Consider the following 19,055-nt stretch of genomic DNA (forward strand, 5'->3'; position numbering starts at 1 on the left):
TTGTTGGTTTCTTCTTTTGTGATGCTTTTCCAGACATATGATATCTTCACCCCTGCCCTGTGGAGGTTGTTGGTGTCTGTTGTTTTGGGAGTTTTCCTCACAGCTCTCATAATGTTTCTGTCATCAGCTGTTGTTGTTTTCCTTGCTGACCCATTTGGTGTCTGTTGCTTATTATGCCAGTGGTTTCTTTATTTTTCAGGATATTCCAAATTGTTGTATTGTTGTATGCCCAATGTTTGTGCAATGCCTCTGACTGATTTTCCCTCTTTTCTCAGCTTCAAAATGGCTTGCTTTTCTCCCATAGACAGCTCTCTGATCTTCATGTGGACTTATCATTTTTAATAACAAATGCAGTATTCACAGGTGAAACGGAAGGGTAAAACCAAGAGTAGACATTCAGAGCTATTTACTTAAACAATCAATCTAACAGGACACACCTGTGTAACAAGAAACACCTGTCAGTCACATGTTCCAATATTTTTTGCTTGCATACATTTACATTTACATTTACATTTATTCACTTAGCAGACGCTTTTATCCAAAGCGACTTACAAATGAGAAAAATACAAGCAAAGCGATATATCAAGCAGAGAACAATACAAGTAATGCTACCATACAAGATCCATTATTTGAGTTCCAGAAGAAGCAAAGTGCACAGAGTAGAAGTGGAAAGTGCAAACTTTTTTAAAATTTTATTTATTTATTTTTTTTATTTTATGACTTGGTTAGGTGTTCACGGAAGAGGTGGGTCTTTAGCTGTTTTTTGAAGATGGTGAGAGATTCTGGTTTGAGATTGGAAGTTCATTCCACCACTTTGGAACAATTAGCGTGAAGGTTCTGGAAAGGGACCTTGCGCCACACTGAGTGGGAACTACTAAACTTGGGTCACTAATCGATCGCAGATTCTGTGAGGGAACGTAGGCCTTCAGGAGAGAGTTGAGGTAGGAGGGTGCTGTTCCTGACAAGGTCTTGTAGGTGAGCATCAAGGCCTTGAATTTGATGCGGTCAGCTACAGGAAGCCAGTGGAGGGAGATGAAGAGGGGTGTGACATGGGTTGTCTTGGGCTGGTTGAACACGAGGCACGCTGCAGCTTTATGAATCATCTGAAGGGGTTTGATGGAGCTGGCTGGGAGGTCTGAAAGCAGTGAGTTGCAGTTTTTAAAAAAAAAAAAATTATAAGTTGGTTAGGTGTTCATGGAAGAGGTGGGTCTTTAGCTGTTTTTTGAAGATAGTGAGAGATTCTGCGGTCCGGATTGAGATTGGAAGTTCATTCCACCACTGAGGAACAGTTAGCGTTTTTTAGCATACAAATTGGGTGGTCAAAATGTTCTATATTCTATGTTGTTTAACACATCTACATATAAATACAAGGAAATAAAAGCTGAAATTCTAAACTCTTTTCTAATATCGCAACCCCAAATGTCTTCAGTCTACAGCAAAAACAAATGAATACAAAAATTGTTAATACACCATTTATATATATGAACAAATTATTAGTTATTTTGAATTTGACTATTAAAATGATCAAATACGATCTATTAATGTGTGAATATACTATCAACTAATCAAATTAAAATAATTTAATTATTAACAAATGTATATAAATCATACTTCATGTTGCAATGTGTGTATACACTACTTTTTGTGAACCGGAACCCTACCACTATGCCCCCAGAAACACTTGGGAAAAAAAAAGGACTGTTGGTAAAAAAAGTAATTTTATTACAAAAATCTACAAATGATAACAAATAACAATTTGCAGAAAATAATTTTATTCAACCCCTTGAAGTTTTAAAGTTCTTCAGCTACTTCAGTTTGACTTCATAATTGATCTCAACCGGATGCCATGTGGACCTTTCTGAAAGCTTCCTATCTAATGTTACTGACTATGCTAGGGAATTATCTTTCAAAACAATTGTGTCTTTCCAAGATCTTTTTTTTTCCAAAAAATATATTTTTTTAAATAAAATTGTTTTTGATTTGTTACTGCTGCTGCAAGTCAAACTAATGTTCTTTAAATGGATTGTATTATAATAGCTGTATGATTTTCCAGGAAGTAAATCACAGACAAAGCACATATAATATGAACATTGTCACAGATTTCCCTTCACACTGAGTGCCAGAGCATTTAGCGCTCATAAACTGCCCGAAGCTTGATAACGCGCGCTTCGGGGTTGACACTGACTTTGTTTACTGTTACACATGTGTTTTGATTTGGTTTCTGTCCTGTCTCCACCCCTGTTATGTTATTGGTTGTCTCATAATGTGTCTCAGCTGTTTTTGTTTTACTCTTGATTATGTTTAGTATTTAAACCCCTCGTGTGTCTTTGTTCGGGGTAAAGTATTGTGTGTTTCAGTGTTTTCCATCAGGCCTGTACCAAACCTTTGATCTTTGTTTCATGTTTCATGGTTTTGATCCTGTTTTGTCCTCATCCTCATGTTTCTGATTCTCGTCTATGCCCTGTTAATGCCCGTTTGCCGATCACCTGACCCCTTGCTTGTTTTTTGACCCCGTTTTTGCCCATCATTTGGATTTGTCTTCCTGCCTCTCTTTGAATAAAGCTTTTAACTGCACTTGCATCCATCTCCTACCCCATTACATGACAGAATACTTTGCGTTTAACATGAATGTAGCAGGAGAGTGAAGGGAGCATTATGCTGGCTTTTGATTCTGAATGAGTTTCCCAGTGGCTTAACCTAGATGTTCTGGCTCCCTTCGAGGGCTTTGAAAGCCCTCTGAAGGGATTTTACCTCCAGTGCCAATTTTAATTTGAGAGCCTGGTGAACCCCAAGCCCAAGGAGTGACAGTGGCTAGAGTTCCTGTTATCCCAGTTCATCTGTCCAGCTCACCAATGGGCAGAGCTCCTGATCACATGTAGTGGAGTTCATCTGCCTCATGAGGGTGATCTATGCGAAGGCAGACTTTAAATTCCATTTAGAATTTTTTTTGAGGAGGGCCAGTGTAACAGACAAACGTGCAAGGCCAGTTACCACCTACTATGAGAAGGCTGACAGGGCGGCCTCCACAGCTGAGCTCCAGCCAGAGGTCAACGTGGTAACCTCATCTCCAGAGCTCCAGCCTGAGACCCACGAGGTGGTTTCCCCTGCAGAGCTCCAGCTGGAGGTCAATGTGGGGACCTTGTCTCCAGAGCTCCAACCTGAGACACAGTTGGTGGTCTCCCCTGCAGAGCTCCAGCTGGAGGTCAACATGGCAACCTGATCTCCAGAGCTCCAGTGTGAGACCAATGGAGTGGTCTATCCATCCATGATCCTGATAGAGGTCAACAAGGCAAACTCCCAGGTACAATTCCAGATCGAGGTTGACGGCACAGTCTACCAAGTCCTGTTCATGCCAGAGGCCAACGAGACAGCCCACCACGCAATGTTCTTGCCAGAGGCTGATGGCACGGCTTCCCATGCCTGGTTCCTGCCCGAGGCCAATGAGACGGACTACCAAGTCCTGTTCATGCCTGAGGCTGATGAGACGGCCCACCAATCCATGTTCCAGCCAGAGGCTGATGAGATGGCCCAACGAGCCACGTTCCAGCCAGAGGCTGACGAGATGGCCCACCAAACCATGTTCCAGTCACAGGCCAACGAGACTGCCCACCATGCCAAGTTTCAGTCAGAAGCCGACCAAATGGCCATCCAAGCTCTGTTCACGCCTGAGGCTGATGAGACGGCCAACCAAGCTCTGCTCACGCCTGAGGCCAATGACGCAACCTCCCAAGCCATGCTCATGCCAGAGACTAAAGTCACAGCTTGCCATGACATGTTCAAGCCAGAGGTCGATGAAATGACCTACCAAACTCTGCTCATGCCAGAGGATGACGGTCCGACTTCCCAAGCCATGTTCCCCCCTCACAACCCCAGCAAGCCTGCCCAGCCTCATGTCTGCTCCTTGGCTCCTCAGGGAACCAGCTATTTTATGGACGATGCCTGCCTTGGGACCTGGGGGTGGGGAGGGGTGGCTGTGTAGACATTTTGCCCAGAGGGCCAGGACCACCAGGGGAGAGGTTTTTTTTTAGAGCTTTGGGTGAAGCACCCTGGGGGGGGTGACTCTGTCATGGATATCCTCTCGCGCTGAATGCCGGAGCATTTAGCGCACATATATTGCCTCAAGCGCAACAGCGCATGTTGGCAGTGACTTTGTTTACTGATATGTGTGTTTGGTTTTGGTTTCTGTCCTGTCTCCACCCATGTTATATTAGTGGTCATCTCCAATGTGTCTCAGCTGTTTATGTTTTACCCTTGATTACAGTTAGTATTTAAACCCCTCATGTGTCTTTGTTTGGGGCGAAGTATTGTGTGTTTCTGTGTTTTCCGCCAGACCTGTACCAAGCCTTTGATCTTCGTGCCGTGTTTCATGGCTTTGACCTTGTTTTGTCCTCATGTTTCTGATTCTTGTCTATGCCCTGTTTATGCCCGTTTGCCCATCGCCTGAACCCTCGCTTGTTTTTTGACCATGTTTTTGCCCATCGTTTGGATTTGTCTGCCTGCCTCTCTTTGAATAAAGCTTATAACTGCATTTGCAACCGTTTTAACTGCACTTGCATCCTACCCTGTTACAAACAGCTAGATCCCTCATTTGCTAATTGTTAAATTCTGAATTATATATTCACAGTCATAAATGCTGCATTGATTAAAGTTAATAAGGTTAAAGTTGGTAAAGTGTTACCAAATGATGGCTAATTAATAATTAATCTCTATTTAGGTTCTCACTATTTTGGAAGATGACTCATGCACATATGCCACTTAATCTTTAGCAAGATAAGTGTATTTTGGTTTGCTTTCACATTCATATTGTTAGACATGTGTATTATTTTATTTTGCACATGTATGCTGGTGAAATATTCAATACTATATGTAAATATTTGTGTGGCTAGCAATGCTAACTTAGGCTTCTTTAATGCCCATATGAGTAATGTGAAATGTTCAGTAAATGAACATGGTGAAGTCTCCATGTACATGCACTTACAAGAAAGTTCAATCATGTGCAAATTCTATTTAAAATAAAATCTATGGCAATGTATTATGTGTATGTATATAAAGGTGTATTCTGTCACCTTGAATACTCCGATCTTGAAGAGGGGGCCTGTCAGTAACAAATAAGACATACACACTGACCCAGCTCCTGTCTTTATTGCCCAGACTCTGTCTCCAATGCTGTAGTTACTGTGCAAGGTTTCGCTCCAATGAGAACAGCATAGCAATTTTCAATTTGACCAATTTTTGGCTTTATCACAACAGCATCATTTATGCAGTAATGAATATCCTAAAACATTTCTCTACTGATTCCGTTATTGACTGTACTTCCCTAAGAAATCCCAAGCTTAATCTACAACTCAGAGTCATTTGTATATTCTGCTCAATAGATCAGAGAAGATATCAATCAACAGTCTATAGATTTAATTTTATACTTCTTATTTTTGTTGTCAGTGCTGGATACCAATCATATAACTACTACTCAGCAATATCGGACAATCAGAGGACTAAATATAAAATCTAATTTAGCACTGTTTATGAATCTGTGTCAGATAATGTATCATAGCTATTGTGTTGACAATATAAAATGCAAAATAAAAACATATTACAGAAATACAAAATACTTTGATTCAATTAAATACCTTGTCTCCAGTCCAACACTTATCAAATATTAATTTTGAATAATATTTGATGACGTTTTGATGATTTTTTTTTCATGTTTGCTATAATAAAAATTAGCCCTTAGACAAACGAGATTTAAATTGGAAATATTAGTTATGGTCCAAGGGCCCATCACACTTTTTCAAGAAATTAATCTATGCTGGTTTATTATAGTTTAGGTAAATTAGATAAAAATCTAAATTATATATTTAGATGAAACAATATTTCTCAAATTAGAATTTTATGAATACTTTTTTAAAAAATTAATACTATTTTAAAAATACATCACCTTTTGTAATAATGTCAGAAAAAAGTTGGAATTATCTAGACTTTTGCATGAATAGCACAAACTAGTTAATCAGAATTGATGAAAAAATTGCAGATTATGCTGAGTTACCTTTTACAGTGATACTTGAAAGTTTGTGAAACCTTTAGGATATTCTATACATCTGCATAAATATGACCTAAAACATCATCAGATTTTCACACAAGTATTAAGAGTAGATAAAGAGAACCCAGTTAAACAAATTCAACTAAAATATTATACTTGGTCATTTATTTTATTGAAGAAAATACTCCAATATTACATATCTGTGAGTGGCAAAAGTATGAAGGTGAAATTAGAGTCAGATGTTTTCAATCAATGGGGTGACAATCAAGTTAGAGTGAACACCCTGTTTTATTTAAAGAACAGAGATCTATCAAAGTCTGAGCTTCACAACACATGTTTGTGGAAGTGTATAAAGGCATGCACAAAGGAGATTTTGGAAAGAGATATCTCAGAAAAAGAGCGATCTTGTAACCTTTTCAGGCTGGAGAAGGTTATAAAACTATCTCTAAAGGGTTTGGACTTCACAAATCCACAGTCAGATTGTGCACAAATGGAAGAAATTCAAGATCATTGTTACCCTCCCCAGGAGTGGGGACCAACAAAGATCACTCCAAGAGCAAGAGAGATGTTATAGTCTGAGAGGTCACAAAGGAACTCAGGATAACATCTAAGCAACTAAAGGCCCCTCTCACATTGGCTAATGTTAATGTTCATGAGTCCACCATTAGGAGAACACTGAACATGATTGGTGTGCACGCAGGGATGCAGGAGAATGCCACTGCTCTCCAAAAAGAACATTGCTGCCCATCTGCAGTTTGCTAAAAATCACATAGACATGTCAGAAGACTATACGAAAGATGTTTTGTGGATTGATTAGACCAAAATAGAACTTTTTGGTTTAAACAAGAAGCATTATACTTGGAGAAAGGAAAACAGTACATTCCAGCGTATGAACCTTATCCCATCTGTGAAACATGGTGGTGGTAGTATCATGGTTTAGGCCTGTTTTGCTGCATATGGTCCAGGGTGACTTTTCATCATTGATGGAACAATGAATTCTTAATTATACCAGCAATTTCTAAAGGAAAATGTCAGGACATCTGCCCAAGAACTGTATTGCAAGAGAAAGTGGGTTATGCAGCAAGACAGTGACCCTAAGCACACCCTAAGTCATCATACCAAAGAATGATTAAAGAAGAATAAAGTTAATGTTTTGTAATACTCAAGTCAAACTCCTGACCTTAATCCAAAAGATATGTAGAAGGGCCTGAAGCAAGAAGTTCATATGAGGAAACCCACCATCATACCAGAGTTGAAGCTGTTCTATACCGAGAAATGAGCTAAAATTCCTCCAAGGGAATGTGCAGGACTGTTCAACAGTTACCATAAATGTTTAGTTGCAGTTATTGTTGCAAAAGGGGGACACACCAGATACTGAATGCAAGGTTCACATACTTTTGCCGCTTACAAATATGTAATATTGGATCATTCTCAATAAAGTATAAGAGGATCAGATAACATTTTAGGAGTCATTCCCAAGGATCACAAACTTTTCCATAACTATATTCCAAATCTCAAATATGAATACAAAATATTTAAAGAAAAACACAGAATGTGTCACATACCTGACTTTGAAGTGCTTGTTGTTGGTAAAGGGATATCCTTGCCTTTGTTTGCTCATCAGTTGTGGGACTGAGGGACTTGGGATCTGACAAGGATCTCTGGACATTCTTCATTGGTCGGGGTAAACTCTGGTGCCTCTGTGGTGACTCAGCTGTATATGACTTCTGCTGTGGAGTAACATGGGCTTTATTCAGCCTCTCGCTAGATGAGAAGGATGTCTCTATGACACGATGTGGTGATGAAGGAGATACAGGAGAATACAGCACCTGGGGGGATTTGGGTGGTTGACGAATCACACTGGAAAGTGACTCATTGTGCAGATGGTGCTGCTGGTAACCAATATCCAAAGGATCTGGTTTACGTCTCTCAAACTTTGAAACAGCCTGTTGACGAGAGCATAGTGGATCTGCTGACCCCACAAGCTGTGCACTGCTGGAATATGGGCTAATGGTGGTGGCCACATTAATCTGTGGAACTACCACACCTTGAGATTGGGACTCAGGGTCAGTCTGACAAGCTAAGCTTTGCCCCTTTTGGGTTCTCTCTGGACCAGATATGTAGTGGACAATCTCAACTTTGTTGGGATCTGACACAGTGACATGTATTGCTTGGGAGATTTTCCCTAGCTGATCTATCTCTGTTTGGCAAGAGCAATCCTGAATGGTCTGGATGGCAATACTAGAGGATGCAACTTTGGCAGTTAGAGTTGAAGTTTCAGTTTTAGGATCAGCACCTGATTCAGAGTGCCTGGAGAACCGAGAACGTCTCCTTCTGACAGGTTGTTCCCATTCTGTCTTATCTTCATCATCATCTGTCTGAACACTGCAATCCACACTACGTCTAGTCCTTCTTTTTCTGGACATTAGATATCTTTCTTCTTCATCCTCATCATCTGTTTGCACACTGCTGTCTACAATTCTAGTGGGCAGGGAAAACATTGTTACCTCTCCCTCAATACCATCCTGTAGACGAGGCATTGATCTTTGTTTCCGCATAGACCTATTATCTGCTTGCCCCTCATTATTCCTCAGATATATCTCTGATACAGAGTTGGGCAGAGATCTGGAAGGCACCTGAATATCACCATGTTGCATATCTGGGGGCAGGTCTTGTGGCTGAATAATTCTGCCACTTTGGTCACATATAAGTTGGGTACTAGTTGCTGAAGACTTTTGTCTCTTTTGTTCCTCAAGATGCTGCTGAAGCTGTTGCTGCAGAGACTGTATCTGGTCAAGCTGCTGCTTTTGCTGAGCCAGTTGCTCTCTCTGCATAACCAGTTGGCTTTCTCTCTCAGCTTGTTGCTGCTGTAAAACCTGCTGTTTAATGGTCTGCAACTCCTGAATCTCCCGTTGAACAAGCATATGCTCTTTTTCCCGGTGCCGCTGCAATTCTGCACGTTCCCTCTCAAGCTCCTCCTGTAGCCGCAGCTGCCTAAATTTTTCTAGCTCTATTCTCTCTCTCTCTAACTGCAATAACTTTTCCTGTTGGTGATGCAGGCGTTCTTCTTCTAAGTCCTTTTCCTGTGGAAGACCTCCCAGAGTTGAGGCTGTGTCTGCAGCTGATTGTGTATGAGATGTTTGAAGTGTTGAAGCTGATTGTTGTGTAAGTTGACTGTGAGTGGGAGGATAAGGCTGCACTGGATGTTGGGAAGAACCCTGTGTTTGAAGATGGGGCTGAGAAAGGTTCAATGGCTGCTCCTGAGATTGGCTTGTGTTGGCTGGAGCAAGCACTTGTGTTGGCATTGTTGTGGTTAGGCTACTCTGTACAGCAGAAGGCTGGGTCAGTGCTGCAGATGTTCTAATACCTGTACAGGTTACTGGTGACTTTCCAAGATAGATAGGTGCATCTTGCTCTGTGGTGATTTCAACTGGGTCATTTGCAGTAGCAGAAGTTGTAACAGGAACATGAGTAGGTGGTGGAAAATGATAAGGTGTTGGTCCTGTGAAAGGCATCCTTGGGGACACAGGCATTCTGTTAAGGCTGGCCAGAGGCACTGGCGTCATATTTGGTGTGAGGTATGGTCTATAAACACCTCTTAATAATGGGTGCAGTACAGAAGCTGGCTGAGTTGTTATTGGCACAGTGGATGCAATGGGTGTGTTGATAGTTGAATAGATCATACCATCAGCTGCTCTAATTGCTGATGGATACATGGCTTTAAGGCTTGCTTGTCTGGCATTGATGAGACTTGTAAGAGCTTGGGAAAAGGGCTTTCCATCTGGACCATATATAAAGCTGGGTCTTAGACTCTGCTGCAAATGAATTCTGCCTTGTGGACCACCTCCTCGACCTAACTGCAACAGCTCAGTGTTGCTGCTATACCTATCTATTGAATTGAGGGCTGCACACATTCTACTAATCTCTTTAGCAGTAGTGGCACTATACTGGGCAAGGTTAGACTCTGGTAAACTAGAAAGGTCGCAGGATGAGTATCCATAATCTGAACTTATGTTAGACAGGGAACTGTACCTGCGTATAGGGAGAGTTGGAGCTACCACGTCACCCTGACGGAGATCTGTGTAGGAACCATATTGAAGTCCCATTCCAAGAAATCCTTCTTCATAGCCATGCTTAACTGAGTTTAAATCCATTGATAATTCTACAGAGGTTTGCATATCAGGTTTAGAAGAGTAGGACTGGAGCCCTGGTTCTGCAAGGTTGGTCTCAGACAAGGATGGTTGTAACCGGCCAGGGAAAGGGATTGTGTATGATTTCAAGGTAAAATCATGATATATTTGTTTATCTTGCTTCAACTCTATTGGTTCATAGAGCTGTGGTGGTGCAGAAGGGGGCCTTGATGGCTCACTAACATTTGCCATCTCATCTGCCATTGGTTTTTGGGAGAATGGTCCACCAACACAGCTACCACCAAAGGGCAAGTTATAAACTACATCACAGCAAGCAACCTGATTCTCTTTCTTGATTTGCCCAGTTAGATCCCTTGCATCCTGGCTTTCCTCTGATTTGATCAACTGAGTGAGAGATTTTCCTTGTGCAGTACTGTCCATCTGGACCATCATAACTTGCGGCTGAACAGGTGATTTACTCTTCAACTCTATAGAACTGCCAATGCTATAAATCTCAGGTGCCAGAGCTGGAGATATTGCACTGACAACAGGGGCAGTGCTTGTCTGTGTGACAATTAGTTCCTTCTTTAACAGTGGAAATTGACTGGAAAGACTAAACTTTCCAAAAGAAGCTTGTTGCTGTTGAAGTTGATGATGTTGCTGAAGTTGCTGCTCTAAAAGATGTTGTTGATGCTGTAGCTTCTGCTGTTGCTTAAGTAACTGCTGCTGTTGTATACTAAGATCTTCTAGCTTGGCATCAATATTTGGTATAGATGGGTCAATTGGTGGTTGTGTGTTCTGTACAAGACATACTACTGTTCCCATGCCCTGGCCTAAATCTGTTCTGTTCTGAAAGGGATCACCATATACCAAAGGATGCTTGGGTTGAGATATGAACATTGAGGCAGCAACAGTGACACTGACTGTTGTTGTTGTTGAAACAACATGTGCCTGTTCCTGGGTATTCAAGTTCATTATGAGAGGCTGGATAGTTGTAGAATGGCGAATAGGGCTCCCTTCTGCACTGCTTGCATATTTTCGAGACTCTGTGGCCAAGGAAGTTAAGTCCATTCCCTGATCTGTTATAATAATTGGAGATGACTTAGTAGCAGTTCTTAGGTCTGCCACACTTGCACTGTGTAGCTTCTGGCCTTGTTCAACTCTTGAGGTGCCAGGGACTGTGGAAATACGGCACAGAGATATGTTTTCCATTGAAAGTGATCCACGACCATAAGAGCTGGCAGCAGTCATCATGCTTGTACCAACATTAACTCTCTCAACTTTATGGGATCTGTAGAAACCATGCAGAGGTGACTGCTGGTGTGGTGGTGTGTCAGGAGGGCTTACAGGTGGTGAATAAGCATCAAATGATGAGGGGTGGCTAAACTTTGTTGGGGAAAATAAAGGAGAGGTAGCTGTGTTAACTGTAACTGGCTTTGGGGGGCTAGGTTGCTCTGATCCAATTGTTATTACCATAAAAGTAGCATCCTGAGAGGACTGCTGTCTAAAGAGCCGTGGTGAGATAGCTCTATGAGGTGTCTGAGTGGCCTGCACCATAATAGGAGATGTAGGGCCAGAACCTTCACAGGGTACTATCACTGGGGGACTGAAAGTCTGAGTTGAAAATTCAGCTGTTTTGCTGGATGGAGATCGGGCTGGTATATGAGTTGGAGGTGAAGTAGGAGAAAGTGGTGGACTCCCTTTGTAGTATGCATGGATATTATGAGAACGCAATTCAGTTACTGACTCTAGCTGTGTTGCACTATCTCTTATTTGGACTCTATCTGAGGCTCTCCTTCCCTCCCGTTGATTATAAACCTGAGTGATTTCAGCTATTTTGTTGGACACACTTGAAGTACTGGTGGGGGTTGTGACAGAGCAGCTTGTATATCGGCCATACAAGGTGGACTGCTGTGAAGTCATTGTTTGACTTGTAGTGGTTTGTGAGACATGGACAGCATCCCTGGCATATACTCCATATGCAGTGATAGTAGTGGCAGCAGTTGAGGGTATGATGGCACTTTTGCCAGCATGACTTCTAACTCGATCTTTATGCCCATCCTTGGAGAAGTGTTGAGTTACTCTGACATCAGGTATTCGTCCTCCTGTTCCAGTTTCTGAAAATGATACCGGGGCTGAGAGTTGTGTAGGGCTTGTGCCAGGGGTGAGGAGGGCATTGCTCTGCTCCAGAAGTTTAGCAAAAGCTGATCCTGTGTCTAGCAGCTGTTTATCTGCATAAGACACATCCATTTCCACTTGATCATCCAACTGCTTCGTAATGTTTTGTGAAGTCTGACATATTTCCTCATAGATATCACTTGTCTCCTCATTCTCATAGCTTGTATCATCTTGGTCGATATAGTCATATTCATCTTCATAATTCTGTCCATTTCTTCTATCATCTTCTTGATAGGCACTAGGGCTATACAGTTGTGCAGACTGCTGCTGCTGCTTCTGTTGCTTCTGTAACATCTCTGCTTTCTTCATCATTTCTTCATAAACTTCCTCTGCACTCTTTAGAGGCTTTCCACTTGAGGAGGTAGTTGTAATAGTAGAACAGGATGTAGTCTCTGGCTTTTCAGTAGGAGAATACAGTAGCATGAATGTAGGCAAATTGTACTCACTACCAGACTTGTAGAGCTTAGATGACATTTCAAACCCTTCAGCCTCAGAATCAACTGAAGGTGAGTATTCTGAGCAGGAAGAGCGATGAAGTTCCTCCATTTCAGCAGCTTGTCTCAGCTCCTCTGTTGGGGATGCATCTTCAATGGGGGACAGATTACTTGGAGGAGTTTTGGACCGTTCCCTTCGTCTCTGTGCCCTCAGCTCTTCTTTATCTCGTTTAGTTTTTCTGGCAGTACTTCGGATTCTTTGCTGCTCCACTTCTCGCATTTTTTCTTGTTCTCTCAGGAGTTCCTCTTCCTCTCTCAGCTCATCCTCCTCTGAGGAATCTTCTATGGTGGGCAGGAGTGGGCCATGAGACCGGTGTCTGGCTTTCCTCTGTTGCTTAGCCTCTTCTAAACGTTGTCTCCTGCTGGGACTGCTATCACTGTCATCCTCCATGGAGGATATAGAAGTAGGAGATGTTCCTGAATTGTAGCTGGAAGTTGTAGGTGGGAGAGTGGAGGAATACTCCCTTGATCGTTCCTCTGGAGAACCTGTAAGGCTTTCCATTTCAAGTTCAGGCTCTCTGTCCAGGCTCAAGTCATTTTCATTGTTTAATTCCATGTCTCGGCTGTAACTGTTGGTGTTGTTCAGTTCTATGGTCTTGAATCTCCGTAGGCCACCTTGTGAGCCAATTAGGTCCTCCTCTCCTTCCTCAGCTGATCCTTTGTAGATTTCACAGGTAGTTTTGCTCTCCTCTTCAAAGCTGCTTGAATGGTGAGTGAGACGGCGCTTTTCTTTCCCTGAGTCACTCATGTGCTTTTGTATTTTTTTGAGCTTTTGGTAACCATATCCGTCATCATCTTCCTCTTCCTCATCTTCTTCTTCCTCTTCCAACTCTTCTTCATCCTCTTCGTCCTCATTTTCTTCATCTGCGCTCATCTCCATGATCTGCCTTCGCATAAACTCTTCATCAGTTATATCAGTAAGCTCAGGCTTTTTCTTTTTCTTTGCCTCTCCAGCAGCAGCTACTGTTCTGAGCTCTCGTTTGGCCTCCCAGTCAGTTGGGTCCTCCTCCTCTTCCATTATATCCTCTAGATCTTCATCTGATTCATATTGCTCTGGACTAACTGATAGTGATTGGGATCTGTGCTTTCTGTCATCAGTGTCTCTGTGGTGCCGTTCTCTACCACGCTGTTTGTCCCAAGTTTTCTGTCCTTCAGAGAATACCTTTGAATCTAGTAGAGGTCGCATGGAGCTCTCCAGTTTAGTTATCTCAGAGGGGCTTGGTGGTGTAAGATTCCCACACATACTCTTCTCACTTAACTTCATTTCTTCTTCATGGATAAGGCCAGTAATTTCACTGTGTGAGCTTGATATCCCATCTGAGGAGTAGCCTGTATCACTCAAGCTCTGTGGGCTCCGTGATAGGTCATGAGTGCTGTTTGTTTTGCTTGTGTCCTAAGGAACACCAAAAAATATAAAATGCGAATTAGAATATTTTAGACACTATTTACATGTTTATCTGAGAACTGATTTTCAGAGTTGACAAGTAATGCAGTAAGGTCATATTGATTCTAATTTAGACTGTCATTGATTTAAGTTCCTCTTTTACTTCTTTTTAACTTGCCTGCAGAGTCATTTTCATGCTATAGCTCTCTTAGTAGATTTTAGGAAGAGTGACCAAGAGGAAGTAGCTTTCTCTGAGACTCTTTAAATGTCAGCATAGCCCTAAGCAGCCATGCATTGTTATTTTTTTTCTTTCTTGTTTTCTCATGATCACAACTTAATTTTTTTGTGATATTGAGATAAAATTGTTGTCTTTGCTGCCTCCAAAACAATAAAAACATGCTGTTATGCTGAGTACACAGAAAAATTAAGTCATGATCACAAGAAAGCAACTTTTGTTATTTTGATATCATGAGAAATTTAAGTCAAGAGCATGAGAAAACAAGAAAAAAAAATGCATGGCTGCTTAGGGCTTCTGTAGGTTAATTATCGCGTTGAAATACTAAGAGTTAATTTGAAGTTTTAATTATATCAGGGAGGTGGATCAAAGCTAGATTTAAGATTTAAATCATCTCATTTTAGAGTTTGGACTTCATCATAATGCACGTGCAAGATAAATTTGCTGGTGGATTTGCCGAACCATTGCTGGTTAATGGACATGCAAGATGAAAGTGGCAGTAAATTCAAGATGCATCAGTTCATCAGTTTCATCTCTGGTGTATTTGTACGATCAAACTTACGTCTTATCAATGTGCATTTAATTTTAAAAGCAATAAATCTTTGACATGCAGTTAAATAATCTAAATATAATCAATAATTATTGCGTATAACTAAGTAAGTAGAGTAGTATGGACAATAACATAAAAAAAGCACATAATGTTAATAATCACAAATGTGTACAGAGAAACCACAAATTAAAGTATAGGTACTTTATCAGCTTAATAATCCTTTATTTGAGTAATAGGCACCTTGTGATAGCCAGGTGTGATAGTCAGGTAGCTACATACTTTTGTACCATAAATTTCAGTAAAAACATAGAATTGCAAAAACAAACTATTAGACCATCTTTCAAGTTTTATAGGACTCCAAAGAATACTTTTAGCTGCAGAATTTAGTAGCAATCTTGGATACAAGTGCTGAAATTAATTTGAACAATTTGCTTGTTCCCACAGATCTAGAATAACTGTAGTCTGCTGAATGCTTACTTTTCATTGGCTCACTGCTGTAACGCTTACATAAATTGTAATATGTTTCACATACGTTAGATCTATATGAGGGTAAACTGTGGTGTGTCATAAGCATATATGACTAGTGGCTGGAAACTTGCATCCTTGCAGCTGAATCATCACTTTCACTAAAATCACAGCTCGTTTTAATTTCATGCATCAATTTCATGAATCAGACACAGATTTGTTCAAACATTTTTGTATCAAATATTGTTCAAGAAATATACCAAGAATAAATAATGCTGCAATGTTATGCCTTATTTTGCATATTCTTGAACATAGGGCCTTCAAATTTTTTTTTAGAGAATTCTGAAAACTTTGCTCCATTAAACAATGCTCTAAAATACAGAATTACCTCATAGTATCTGGATCTCTGAGAGTCCCTTTTCTCATCCTTAGTTGTGGTGGTCACAGTGGGATCTGTTGTTCCTTTCTTAAAAGTAGGTTTAGATTTCTCAGTGACAGCAGAACAGACATCAGGCTCATTGATCAATTTTGGCATAGACTTGTCCTTTATCTGTGATTCACTGACAGATTTAGTTGTGGTAGGAGTTGAAGAGGACTGTGAGAGGGGTTTTGTATCTCCTGCTAATTTGACTACACTTGAAGCATCAGGAGCAGCTCCATCAGCTGGAGTTTTCTGCTGTCGCGGCATTGCATTGGGCCCTTCATGCTGATTAGTGGATTCTTTCTGAGATGTTGCCTGTGGAGCAGGTTGCTGACTTGCCAGGACTTGGTGCCGGGGTGAGCCCACTTGTTGGTGTTTTGGTGATGGATAAGGAACATGAAGAGGGGAGTCATCAAGTCCACCAGACATTAGTCTCTGGGTCTGACAGTTAAGACAGAGCCATTCTTTTTTCTGAAAAACAAATAAATAAAATAATTAAACACTGTGCACATGGAATAAAGTGTGTTAAATTATATTAAGATGGTGAAAAATAATTAAAGCACAAATAAAATAAATAAATAAAGTTCAAGGAATTTTGGCTAGAAATACAAAGGAAAATAAAACATTAACTTATGCTATGACTACTTTGTGAGAAGGTAAAATATTTATTACCACAAATCAAATCAAAGTGTATATTTATAGCCAGGTGATGCGGAAGGAAGGGGAAATTCTAGACAGAGAGGCAGGCCTGTTTTTGTCTATGATTAACACATAACTGGCACAGTTACTTAATTAACGATTAAGTACTTACTAACTAAGCAGTAAGTAATCAAATGTTTCCATGGTAGTTCTTCAATAATTACTAATCAATATGATAAATTATTATGTTAACAAAAGTGCAATGACGTGTTAAACAATAACTGTTACAATAATGTTACCCATTATTATTTGTGACCCTACAAGTAAAATGGTAAATCAATGCTCTTACCTGTACTAACTAATAACTAGTATACAAAATTGGATAACAAGTACTTACAACTTTTTCAGCATAGTAGTGATGAGTAACTCAATTCATTTAGCCACCACACTTGTTTATGTTGTATCCTGCATTAGTCAAATGATCAAGTGTACTGGGTTATGTGTTATTTTATATAACAATTTCACAACAAGTTGCCAGTAAATTACTGTAAAATTTACAGCAATTCTTTAATTGTTAATACAATTAATATATCTAAAAGCTTTGAAGCTTTGGCTAAAGCCAGTTATTTGGTCCAATATGCCTTCCAAAAATATTTCATAATCAGTCTAGTTGCATAACTACATGTGTGATCACCACAAATAATTTAATTTGTTAAGCAAGAACATGAGAGTAGTAGGAATTTATATTAATGTATTCTATTTTATAGAAAATTCATTACAGTTTAATTGGGATATTGTGCAACTCATTTTAGATGTCAAAGTCATTGTCTATTTCAAAAATACTGTGGAAGAGAGAGCAGTCACAGATACCTGGCACTGATGCACGTCACTTATTTAGCTAATTATAGGCTACAGTGAATGCCTTACAAAAGTGCCATCTGTGATGTGCTAAAAATGAGGGCGGGAGAGAGAGAAACAGAAAAGAAGGACATTTTCACAAATGTATACAAAGGTATGACAATTAATTGTGTACTAGGTTGATATCAGTTGCAAAACTATGTGAGGTGAGATAATCTTGGCATCCTGATATCTTTTCTGTCAGGAGAAGATCAGCATTTTTGAAACCCACTGTAAATAGGTCACAGATGTGGGTCAGTACAGGCTATGAAAGGTGTATCTTAAAACTGCAATCTGACTTTTATGATGTCAGAGCATTGTATTCTATATCTCATATCAGCTTTTAATTAAAACACAAAAAAAATATGTACACTAAGTTTATTTATTAGAAGTGTACAACTAACTGAATTATTTTAATTTACCACCTGACATATTCACAGCAACCTTTCATAAAGTTTCAGCAGGTATGTTCTGTTCTTTGTGAGTCCTTTTTTAACTGGTGGAACATGCTGTTATCACGGCCATGCACTGTGCTGTGTTATGCATCTGGATTCATATGAAAAAAGTGGCTCTAAAAGGTGGATTACTTGCCGAGTTCAGAACTAGGACTTGGTTTGGTGGTTCACAGCAAGGTTTTGATTTAACTGAGTTTAATTTTAAGCACAAGGTTTAATTCTGGCATCTCATCAGTGCACGTAAGGCATTCTTCTTGCATTTAATAGGATTACACTCCTACTAGCACAGTACAGAAGACCTGACAGCAGAGTAGACAAAGCTAAAATGGAGGGAGAGAGAGAGAGAGAGAGAGAAGGAGAGAGAGAGAGAGAGAGAGAGAGAGAGAAGGAGGGGTGGAGGAGCAATGGGAATGCTGGCAGTGTTCTATGTAATTACAGGCTGTCACTTTGATCATTCTTTTTTTCCCTTCCTCCCTTCCTCCACCTATCTTTCTGCTCTCTTTAACATCAGATCAAGAAATATGTTACTAACACAAATAAGTGCACAAATAACTGTTTGTGTAATTGAGCTGCTGTAACGATTGAATTTCCCCTGTGTGGGATCAATAAAGTTTATCTTATCTTATCTTAATATGCTGTAATCTAAAGAATATAGTCTCTCTGCCTTTGCATGCCATTAAATCATCAAAATGTCACGTATCGTGACGGAGCGGACATAGGACGGATGCAATTGCAGTATGAACAGTTGTTTATTTTAAAAGAGAGATAGGCAGACAAATCCAAAACGCGATCCAAAAACGTAATCCACAAACATGCAAGAGGTCAGGCGATCGGCAAACAGGCATACACGGGGCAAGGCAGGATTCAAGGTCGTGGTCACGGAAAACAGGATCGAGACACAAAACATGAAACTAACAAGGTCTATGAACTGGGAGCGGAGAAACCAGCGTGAACTAACTCTAAACATGGAACGTGACTATGACTACTAAACGAACTAATCTAACTCTACGATACTATAGCTTATCTTTTCTAATATTCCGCGTTGTGTGCTGGGAGGCGCGCCTTATATAAGCGGACATGATCAGTGTCATAAATGCTCACAGCTGAGGGCGATTCAGACACATGTGAAAATCCCAGCCAATGACAGAACAGGGAGGAGACATGACAGAA

General features: G+C 40.4%; 1 protein-coding gene across 1 annotated transcript in view; it reads right to left on the minus strand.

The window, feature by feature from the left end:
* Window positions 1-19,055, minus strand: part of bsna (bassoon presynaptic cytomatrix protein a) — a 207,127-nt gene that overhangs the window by 38,758 nt on the left and 149,314 nt on the right. Inside the window, exons 4-5 of the mRNA XM_017467307.3 lie at window positions 15,862-16,365; window positions 7,603-14,232 (exon numbers count right to left, since the gene is read on the minus strand). Of these exons, the coding sequence (XP_017322796.1) occupies window positions 7,603-14,232; window positions 15,862-16,365 (7,134 nt within the window). The remainder of the gene's footprint in view (window positions 1-7,602; window positions 14,233-15,861; window positions 16,366-19,055) is intronic.

Source organism: Ictalurus punctatus, chromosome 5, assembly GCF_001660625.3.
Source record: "Ictalurus punctatus breed USDA103 chromosome 5, Coco_2.0, whole genome shotgun sequence".
Classification (NCBI taxonomy): Eukaryota; Metazoa; Chordata; class Actinopteri; order Siluriformes; family Ictaluridae; genus Ictalurus; species Ictalurus punctatus.